The 10,676-nt window shown below is 51.6% G+C and overlaps 1 protein-coding gene across 5 annotated transcripts; it reads left to right on the forward strand.

The window, feature by feature from the left end:
• Positions 1-338: 338 nt before the first annotated feature.
• On the forward strand, positions 339-9,709 carry RBM14 (RNA binding motif protein 14). Of its 5 annotated transcripts, none has more exons than XM_019937540.3 (3): positions 340-783; positions 6,586-8,050; positions 8,827-9,709. In XM_019937540.3, the coding sequence occupies exons 1-3, from the start codon at positions 447-449 to the stop codon at positions 9,032-9,034; spliced, it is 2,010 nt and encodes a 669-aa protein (XP_019793099.1). In that variant the 5' UTR covers positions 340-446; the 3' UTR covers positions 9,035-9,709. The 5 variants fall into 5 exon arrangements, with proteins under 5 accessions (XP_019793101.1, XP_019793099.1, XP_019793100.1 ...); XM_019937541.3 differs by having other exon boundaries at positions 6,586-6,696; positions 8,827-8,988; XM_073809206.1 differs by lacking the exon at positions 340-783 and adding an exon at positions 790-1,291.
• Positions 9,710-10,676: the final 967 nt, after the last annotated feature.

Genomic DNA, 10,676 nt, shown 5'->3' on the forward strand with positions numbered 1-10,676 from the left:
GAGGGGCTCTGACTTCCGACTGAACAAAGTTTTTTCTTTGGGGCCCGCCGATCTCGGCCCCACCCAGGCCAGAGGCCGCCTCACTGACTAGGCCTCTCTGCAGCCACTGCGCTCCTCGCACGCGGATCCCCCTCTCCAGCCCTTCTTCCCCCTCCCCCCGGCAGTGGCGGTTGGTCGCGCGCAGTCGTCCCTCTCCCACCCCCTCCGCTAACGAGCGGGCTCCAGGCCCTCTGGGATTGGCTGCGCCTGAGTGCATTTTCTCTCAGCCTCTCTGATTGGCTGCAGGGCACGCGGGATCTGGGCTCCGATTGGCTAGGTCAGAGCGCCTGCGCGGCGGGGTTCTCCGTCGCCAGCCATTCCTGGGGAGGACTGCCGGCGGGTCAGACGTTTCGCCTGTCGCTGGAGGAGAGGTCCAGGCTCTCCGGGAAGGCGGCTGCGGCGGCAAAATGAAGATATTCGTGGGAAACGTCGATGGGGCGGATACGACGCCGGAGGAGCTAGCAGCTCTCTTTGCGCCCTACGGCACGGTCATGAGCTGCGCCGTCATGAAACAGTTCGCCTTCGTGCACATGCGCGAGAACGCGGGCGCGCTGCGCGCCATCGAGGCCCTGCATGGCCACGAGCTGCGGCCGGGGCGCGCGCTCGTGGTGGAGATGTCGCGCCCACGGCCTCTTAACACTTGGAAGATATTCGTGGGCAATGTATCGGCTGCGTGCACGAGCCAGGAATTGCGCAGCCTCTTCGAGCGCCGCGGACGCGTCATCGAATGTGACGTGGTGAAAGGTAATGTGGAGACGGGCGCGCGGGCGCGGGCGCGCTCGGGGCACTCTGCTTGTTAGCCACGCCCCTTTCCCGGGGGTCGGTCACTGCGCGGTTGGCGGTGGGGGCTGGGAGAAGTCCGCGGGAGTGAGGCCGGAGGTGTTGGGGGCGCGTTGGGTAGAGCCACCCTCCTCCCGTGCGGGTCAGGCACCATTAACCAAATGGGAGGAAGCGGCTCTGGGTGGGTGCGGCGGCCACTGCGAGCCGGGCTACGGGGCCGGGGACGCGCCTGAGAGACTTGGGAGGGTACCGGGGGCGCGCCTTCCACTGGGCTCCTGGGCCTGGCGCCGAACGGAAATTGGGAAGTGACGGGCACAAGCCGGATCATGGAGCGGGGAAGATTTCGCCACTTCCCCACTTCCTCTTCAGAAGTCTGTCAGAGCAAGGGAAAAGGGAAAAGGTGGGGGCTGAACCCCCCCCCCCCCCAAGGCCACCGTCGTGTTCCCTCTCGATGAATGCTCCCGAGCGGAAGGTAACGGGGCCCTTGGAAGTTTCTTGGGCTGGGATCTTTTAGTATTGTGTGGCGTGGGTCTACTGATGGGTATAGTTACTCGTGGGTACAGGAGGGGCCCCTTCCTAACCACTTTGGCCTTTCAGTATTGTTAGGTGGGTTAGGCGTGGCAATTCTGTGCTTTCCAACTCCCTCAAACTTTTTTTTTTCCCCTTTGGGATCGATTTTACATCTATAAACTGGAAACCCCGACTTTTCGCATGTGGACGAAGGCTTGTTTTATGAAATGGCCTCTTCTGAGCAACTAACTCGTCAAGCCGGTGCCCTAGGGCGGTATCCTTTTAGAAGCTTGGTGATTTTGCAAGGGGGCACACTCTGAGGGGGACGTGGGGACTTAATAGTCATCTTTGCTTGAGTACTCTAATTGTCAGGGTAGATCCCTAGTTTGCCTTCGAGAAGAATATATCACTATAATTTAGGCCTGACCTCCTTTTTGGGACTTAGTTGACTTTTTTCATAGTCTGGGTTCTTATCCCTAAGCTCTTTTTCTTTTTTGTTGGCAAGATTTGGAGGTATAGCCCTTGCGTATGTGGCCAGTTTCTGTTCCACTTGGGAACAGATCAGAGTCAACTTTGCCTTGCTATCTTCAGGGATGCAACCTGGGAGTGAGTATCTGATCCCTTGCTCCTGGTGTTGGATTCATAGCTGCTCATACCCTGTGTGAGAAGTTTTAAGGATAGTAAATACATTTGGGAGCAGGTGCTTATTCATTTCCACCAAGATACATCTTTTGGGTCATTCCTTATCCTTTCCGTAACTGGGGGAAGTGTGAGGGTTGCAGTCTCCACCACTAGGAGTAATTCCTCCTTCTGCATTAATACTGCATTTTGTTTTCCTCAACTCAGGCTATGCAAATTCATGACTATCTGGAATCAGGCTTTCCTGCTGGGTGCTCTGATGAGGCAGGCTGTATGGTGCATGAATTTTTGCTTTTATTTAGAGTGAAAGAGTGGGAAGGGCATCAGATTGGGCCCCTGGCCAGGAAATGTATATGACTCATTATGAGAGTTCTGTTTGATTGACCTATTACATTTTTTTGTGTGGTTCTCAGACAGGGTGGCTACTAGATTGGGAGTCTAGAAACTTGCATCTGAGGGGACAGTCTCTATGGAACTCATTGGTCAAGAAGCCTTCTTTGGGTTGGTAGAGAAGGCTAAAAATTTGCCTGAATTTGCTTGGGACTGACACCAAGTGACAGTGGGGGGGTGGGGTGAAGTGTGTAACTGCATGTGGTTTTTAGAACTCTTGACTGTTTCTTTGTGAGAGTTAGAGTGAAAGTTTTGTGCATTTTGTCCCTTTGCGAACATTTGATTGGCAGAGATGCACTGATTTCCTTAGGGAGTGGTGGTTAGTTGTTGTTTGTAGTTATGCTGATATGTAAGAGAGTGCCTGATAATATTTTGAGGTAAGGGACTGTGGTAAAGATTTGAGGATCATATTCTCCACTGATGCCTTTCTATTTGGAGTGAAGGAAAATGAAGTTTTTAAGTTGGGAATGTAGTAGAAGAGACTTGGCTCTGGCTCTATAAATAGCTTACTTATTTCTTGCTCTGGGAATGGGCACTTGATTGAGTCATCTTGTGTTGGTTGTCAGGTCTTTGAAAAGCACAGAAGCTTGGCATTGCACAGGACAGCCAGTTCCGTTTTATTTCACAGGGGGAATAACGTAGTTGCTTGGTTCCAGGAGCTTAGATATGATTTGTAGAATAAAAATTTCCATAGCAACAGCAGATTGTAACCACTCTCCACAGCTACATTCTGTTGGGTGTTCAAGGATGAAGTTTGAGAGTTGCTGACAGCTTTAGGAACCATTTAGATTCCATGAGAAGTCTGAAGGGCAGAATAGGAAACTGTTTCCTCTCCTTTGTTGTGGGTGGCCATTCTTTCCTCCTACATACAGCTCTGTAGTTTCAAATTAGAATTTTTTTACTCTTCTGAGAATAGGAAAACTCATTTTTCTGGATTCTCTTAACTTTGGTACTGGAGGAATTGTGAAGTCACCAGACCATTAGGATAGCTCTGTAAATCATTGCCTGCTAGTCCCTTTAAATGTGATGGATTTCCTTCAGGGGTCACCGTTTCCTTGAACTACCTCTCCAGGCAGGTGGGTCCCTGGAGTTTTCTAGATCTTTGGTTTTTCTTTATTGTCCTAGGAGTAGTTAGGTTCCTGGGCATCTTTGGAAGGGCTGGGTCTGGGTTTAGCTGCTCACTGTGATAAGGGTTAGTTAGCCCTCATGTGATGGAGTCAGCTGGACAACCTATTCGCACTTCCCTCCAGTATCAGGCTTAGAAACTCTCAGATATAAATTGGATATAATTGTATCCGATGGCTTTCTTTTTATCAGCTATATAGCTTATCTGTGTGGTCAATTGAATTGTACACATGAAATCTCAATTTTCAAGTTTCACAAGTTGGTCTCTTAATAAAACCGAGCTAAGTAGGGAATAGATAATGTGACATCCTATTGCTCTTGTAAACCCATTGAAAGTTTTTGTTGGGTGTTTTTTCCTAGCTTATTCCAGTCCTAGGAATTTGTGGATAGGTTAACCAGGAATATAGTATGGTTCCTTAATATTCCCTCATAGTGCCTGAAAGTTTTTTAATTCCCTTTAATCTGCCTACACTCTTGCTTTCTGCTTGCCATTGCATTCTCCTGGTGGTAGGGTCAGCTCAGCCTTTGCTTTTAAAGAGATCTGGGACCACCAGCATTGATTTTTAGCTCACTGTACCCAAACTGGAGGTGAGAGATGAGAGGACAGTTCTGGTGCCCTGTGGCTAGGCCGAAAGGAACGCTTTGCTTTTCGCCTTTCGCAATTGGAAGAATCAGGTTCTGGCCCTAGGGGTGTAAAGACAGTTGTGATAGTTCATTTTGTTCCTTTATCATCTCTGGCTAGTTCCAAATTTGCATTTACAGGTTACATTGTATTTCTTGTGTTTTATTAGAGATGAAAGATCATATCTGTAGGGAACTAAGCCTGTGGTTATTCCTAGGCTTGAATAATTATCATGATTTTTATCATTATATAGCTATTTATACTTTACAAGGCTTTTTTTTTTTTTTGGCGGTATGCGGGCCTCTCCCGTTGCGGAGCGCAGGCTCAGCAGCCATGGCTCACGGGCCCAGCCGCTCCGCGGCATGTGGGATCTTCCCGGACCGGGGCACGAACCCGTGTCCCCTGCATCAGCAGGCGGACTCTCAACCACTGCGCCACCAGGGAAGCCCTACAAGGCATTTTTATCATCTCATTTGAATCTTCTAACTCTGAGGTGGGTAGGACAGATTGTCAGATGGAGAAATAAATTGTAAGTTCCGTAAGAACTTACAGCAAGTCAGTGAACTGGATCTTCAGCTGAGGCATTTTAGCGCCTAGCCCCAGGATTCCTTTTGCTATACCACACTTCTGACTTCTACCTGTTGATTATTTTACTTTATTTTTTTTTTTTTTGTGGTACGCGGGCCTCTCACTGTTGTGGCCTCTCCCGTTGCAGAGCACAGGCTCCAGACGCGCAGGCTCAGCGGCCACGGCTCACGGGCCCAGCTGCTCCGTGGCATGTGGGATCTTCCTGGACCGGGGCAGGAACCCGTGTCCCCTGCATTGGCAGGCAGACTCTCAACCACTGTGCCACCAGGGAAGCCCCTGTTGATTATTTTTATTCTTATTTGTATGAGAGTCACGTTGGTGGCTTACATCCAGGAAAATGGCTTGCTTTATAGGAACAGCTAGAGAGGGCATCCCAGTATGAAAGTTTCTAGAAATTAGGACACTTGTTTAGAGGCCATTTAAAAGGATTTCTTATCAAGAATGGAATCTTAGTAACTTCATCTAGGTAATTCATTTCCTAAAGTGATGTGAGAGAGATGGGGTCCTGGTGCTTGGACTTTAAAAGTAGCCACAGGTCCAGATGGGGTTAAGTGCATGGCCTTACTTAACCACCAGCATGACCTTTTTCATTGTTCTTCAGATTCTGCTTGCACCATCGTGGTTTGTGAGTTTGGATGTGAACAAGAATTTCTTCCTATTACTTCCTTTCCTAAAGTTTTCTTGTTCTATATGGTAGATGAGTAGGACTTTGAGATCAACATCCTGTCTTAGAGGCTTTCCTACCACAGCTCATTTAGAACTGAATGAGGACCTGAGGGGTAACCTGCTTAGCAGAGCCTGCTAGTTGTGGTAATTGCAGCTTCTTGCTGTGAAGCTGAGAAACCAAATCTTTTCTGTGAACAGAAGCCCAAGGGGTAAGGAATACTTCTGTCTCTTGATGAGTAACCTCTGGTGTAATGTAGCCTGGGGGTGGGGGGCGTGTGTGTGTGTGTGTGTGTGTGTGTATGTGTGTGTGTGTGCGTGCCTTGGGCCTGAACTCAGCCAGGAGGCTCAGTTTCCATTCTCACATCTTATTGGCTTACGTGGGGTCCAGCTTCTCCCCTTCTAAGCTTAAATGTCTAGTCTTAATACACAATCCTGCCTTACACATTGACTTCTCAGGGGTAGACTGGTGTAGTGAAGAGGCATGGAGAGCTGGGATTCTGTTTCTGGGTCTGACACATGGTTTTGTCGCAAGCCGTATAAATTCTCTGAGTGTGTTTGCCCACCTGTAAAATAAGGATAATGATCCTTTGCTCTGCCTGCCTCCTGGGATTGTTGTGAGGCCCAAATGAGGTCCTGTGCATGGAAGTGCTTTGAAAACGGGGAAGTACTGTGGGAAAGGGGGAGATTGTACTGGAGGAATTTCATGGACTGTGCATTGCAGTGTAGCTCTCCTGCCTTAATTGGACCCTGGGCTGAGACATGGGTCATTCCAAGACATAAGTGGTCATTTTCAGTGTTTGAGAGTTAAGCCTCAAAGGTGAACAGTAGTGTTTGGTAATCTTGGGATAGACAGTACTGAATAATTGAGTGATCCAGGAATGCTTTCTGCTTTTTGTCTGCTCGTTTATACTTACAGGAGACGTGAAGATTTTTATCCTGTGTTGCTGTTCATCTTTGCTCTTTCTTCTCTCACCAGGAAGTTGGGTGAGGTGGCAGGGGGAACGGGGAGAATGGGAAGAAAGCCATAGACAAAGCTGCCTGCTTGGGACAGTCAGAAGCTTTGTTATATGGGAGCCACATTTTATGACCTACTCCTGGAGAGGAGGGTTTGGAGGCCTGGAGGTAGCTGGCAACAGCTGGGTGCTGTTGGTGTGTCCAGTTTGGGACCCATCAGGTAGCATGCCCTGCCCCCCTAATTGCTAACCCTCTGTCTGCTGCTTTATCAGACTACGCGTTTGTTCACATGGAGAAGGAAGCAGATGCCAAAGCCGCCATCGCGCAGCTCAACGGCAAAGAAGTGAAGGGCAAGCGCATCAACGTGGAACTCTCAACCAAGGGTCAGAAGAAGGGGCCTGGCCTGGCTATCCAGTCTGGGGACAAGACCAAGAAACCAGGGGCTGGGGATACGGCATTCCCCGGAACTGGTGGCTTCTCTGCCACCTTCGACTACCAGCAGGCTTTTGGCAACAGCACTGGTGGCTTTGATGGGCAAGCCCGTCAGCCCACACCACCCTTCTTTGGTCGCGACCGCAGCCCCCTGCGCCGTTCACCTCCCCGAGCCTCGTATGTGGCTCCTCTGACGGCCCAGCCAGCCACCTACCGGGCCCAGCCCTCAGCGTCACTGGGCGCTGCCTACAGGGCCCAGCCTTCTGCCTCTCTGGGTGTCGGTTATCGGACTCAGCCCATGACAGCCCAGGCGGCCTCTTACCGCGCTCAGCCCTCTGTTTCCCTTGGGGCCCCATACAGGGGCCAGCTGGCTAGCCCTAGCTCCCAGTCTGCCGCAGCTTCCTCGCTTGGTCCATATGGTGGAGCCCAGCCCTCGGCCTCGGCCCTCTCCTCCTATGGGGGTCAGCCAGCTGCGGCTTCTTCGCTCAACTCCTATGGGGCTCAGGGCTCCTCCCTTGCCTCCTATGGTAACCAGCCATCCTCTTATGGGGCGCAGGCTGCCTCTTCCTATGGGGTTCGTGCGGCTGCCTCCTCCTACAACACCCAGGGAGCAGCTTCCTCCCTAGGCTCCTATGGGGCCCAGGCAGCCTCCTATGGGGCCCAGTCTGCAGCCTCTTCACTAGCTTATGGGGCCCAGGCAGCTTCTTACAGTGCCCAGCCTTCGGCCTCTTATAATGCCCAGTCTGCCCCATACGCTGCACAACAGGCTGCTTCCTATTCTTCCCAACCTGCTGCCTATGTGGCACAACCAGCTACAGCTGCTGCTTATGCTAGCCAGCCAGCTGCGTATGCTGCACAAGCCACTACCCCAATGGCTGGCTCCTATGGGGCCCAGCCAGTTGTTCAGACCCAGCTGAATAGTTATGGAGCTCAAGCATCAATGGGCCTATCAGGCTCGTATGGGGCTCAGTCAGCTGCTGCGGCCACTGGCTCCTATGGTGCTGCAGCTGCCTACGGGGCCCAACCTTCTGCCACCCTGGCAGCTCCTTACCGCACTCAATCATCAGCCTCATTGGCTGCTTCCTATGCTGCACAGCAGCATCCTCAGGCTGCTGCCTCCTACCGTGGCCAGCCGGGCAATGCCTACGATGGGGCAGGTCAGCCGTCTGCAGCCTACCTGTCCATGTCCCAGGGGGCCGTTGCCAACGCCAACAGCACCCCGCCGCCCTATGAGCGTACGCGCCTCTCCCCACCCCGGGCCAGCTACGACGATCCGTACAAAAAGGCTGTCGCCATGTCGAAAAGGTACTGTATGCCCCCCCGCCTCTGCCCCCAGCTGGGGCTCAGGGCAAGGGGCTGAGGTTGGCATGGGAGGGAAACTGGAGCCATCGGCCCCTCCCTTGGTCTTCTCTACTCCTGTGGGGTGTCCAGAAGCTGAGGGGGGTGATGTCTGTGAACTTTCCTGGTCACCAGGGTTCAGGTGGAGCATAGTGCTCAGACTGGGGTGGTACCAGCTAGTCAGGCTGGGAAAAGTGTCACCTGTCAAGGCTAGCCCAAGTGCTATTGGAGCTACTGCCTGCAAGATTGTGGCCCATAGTCTTTCCCACTGTCTGAAGGATCCTTAAGCCTGTTACGTGGTTGTCCTGGCCTCTGGTGGGGGTGGGTTTGAAAGAGTAGTCCCTTTGGCAGTCACTGGCTGAAGGCAGGGTGTATGTGGTGCGTCCACTCTTTGGGAAGTTGGGGACCTTGCTTTCGTCCGCCGTTCTGTTGGTAAACAACCAAGGTCTTTCTCTGCAGGGCCCAAGGGTGGGGATAGTTTGTCTGTGGTTTGGGAATGCAGACCAGAATCCACCTTGGCCAGTTCAGAAGGGTGGTCTTCAGTGGTGGGCTTGGTTTCCCACTGAGTTGGACCAGGCTTGAATTCTTGCCCTGGATAGGGTGTTGAGCCTTCTGACAAAATCTTGTTTGTTGGAGACCAATCTGATTACACCCTCCCTATCCCCATTGGCATCTCCCCCGTGCCCACCTGGAGCCCTCCCCTCAATTGTCTCATTCACCAACTGTCTTCTTCTCTCGACTAGGTATGGTTCCGACCGGCGTTTAGCCGAGCTCTCTGATTACCGCCGTTTATCAGAGTCGCAGCTTTCGTTCCGCCGCTCGCCGACAAAGTCCTCGCTGGATTACCGTCGCCTGCCCGATGCCCATTCCGATTACGCACGCTATTCGGGCTCCTATAATGATTACCTGCGGGCAGCTCAGATGCACTCTGGCTACCAGCGCCGCATGTAGGGCCATCCTGGGACAGGGCTCCACAGGGAGGGAAGGAGAGGAGAGGTGGGGTAGGGTGCAGGCCCAGGTTGTAACCACTGGCCCATACCTCTCCTGTTTGCGGTTTTTCATCCCCTCTACCATGTGGGCCTTCCCCAGGAGACGATCCTTTTGAGTGTTCGGCAGTAACCTACTTTATTCCTTCGCCTCAGCAGCGAATCTTGCTACTGGCTCTAGATCTGCGGTTCCCCTCTCCCCTGCCTCCCATCTCCCCAGGATGGGAATTTCTTTTATGTTTTTATTTTTTTCCTGGCTCCCTTTTATTTTTGTGCGCGATATTTAAGGTCGTCTGGATGGGGAAGCAACCTGCAGCTGAGGTCGGCGGCGCCTTTTTCTTTTTAGATGTGAGGGAGGCCAGGAAAGGGTTAGCTTAACCATTTCCTATGCGCCAAGCTGTGCCAGTTGTCCAGGGGGCCCTGACTTTGTCCCTCTGTAGACTGTGTTGAGACTGAGTTCCTGTTGGGACAGTTGGTTGGTATATGTCCAGATCCCTACTGACCCCTGATGTTCTAGCTGATGCTGTGCGGCACAGTCCACTTCCCCATCTCCCCAAGTAGGTGGTGTTAGAAAACCTTAATTTTTTTTCCCTTTTGTATGGACTACAAATAAAACTTGGGGCGATTTGCAGTTTGGAAACCTGGTTGTCATTGTCTTGATTGCACTCAGTTTCAGGAAGTTTGACATCCAGGAAGACATGACAACTAAAGGGAGGGTGGCCAGAGAACCCAGGGCAGATGAGGAAAGGGGTTTGAATGTAGGAATTAGAATGATTTCCCTGCTGCCAGAGGGATTTAACCCATCGTCGTTCTGCTAGTCTGCCATCTTTAGGACTGGAGAGTCTGGCCCAAGTTGCTTCAGCTTGAATTAATCACACCAAAATGCAGTAAATTTACTGCCCATTTTCCTCGCCTGTGCTTGGCTATTTTCCTTGACTTGTCTCCAGTTCAGGAAAATCCTGAGCTCCAGCGGGGTGGTTCTGGGGTTTGGCTTCTCAAGTGAGAAGTGGGGAATGGGTGGCTTTGGTGCTTATGAGGCTAGTAGGTCCTTCAGGCAGTGGGCTCCAGTAAGTACTGGGGCTGGGACAACTACTGGGAAGGAGCCAGTAGTTGGGGTGGGGGGGTCATGTCACTGTCTGGTAATGCCCTGTGGTCGGGACAGTTGGAAGCTGGTATGGGGGATTCTGGCTATAGACCTGGTATTTCGCACGTCGAACATCAGCACGGAGTGTCCTTCCTGCGTCCTGCCAACCCCTGTCATAGTCACCTGAGACTCAAATTGCCTATCTTCATTTGTTAGGGTTTCCAGATGTTTTCTTGTTGGGTTTATATTTGAAGGTGTTATGATAGACTCTGGGAAGTGGGTGAGGTGCAAGCGTAACCAAATAGGGGTGCTGGGATAGGCTGAGGAATTGATTGTTTATACTTTCATTCTGGGACTAGGGGTTCAGAGGACCTGGGCACAAAATAAGACAATTCCAGCCATGGACAAGACAGAGGCTTGGGCTTTATGATGGGTGAATGAAAGACTGGTTGGGTAGGGTGGTGACAGGAAACTGACATTCCTTTGGGAAAGGGGGCTTTATAAATTTGATTTGGGAGTCTGT

Source organism: Tursiops truncatus, chromosome 8 (genome assembly GCF_011762595.2).
Source record: "Tursiops truncatus isolate mTurTru1 chromosome 8, mTurTru1.mat.Y, whole genome shotgun sequence".
Classification (NCBI taxonomy): Eukaryota; Metazoa; Chordata; class Mammalia; order Artiodactyla; family Delphinidae; genus Tursiops; species Tursiops truncatus.

Bases quoted from the DNA above. Each gene is read 5' to 3' on its own strand.
- RBM14 (XM_019937540.3), top strand. From the start codon at position 447: ATGAAGATATTCGTGGGAAACGTCGATGGGGCGGATACGACGCCGGAG. The intron at 784-6,585 runs GTAATGTGGAGA...CTGCTTTATCAG, and splicing joins CGAATGTGACGTGGTGAAAG to ACTACGCGTTTGTTCACATG. The intron at 8,051-8,826 runs GTACTGTATGCC...TCTCTCGACTAG, and splicing joins GCTGTCGCCATGTCGAAAAG to GTATGGTTCCGACCGGCGTT.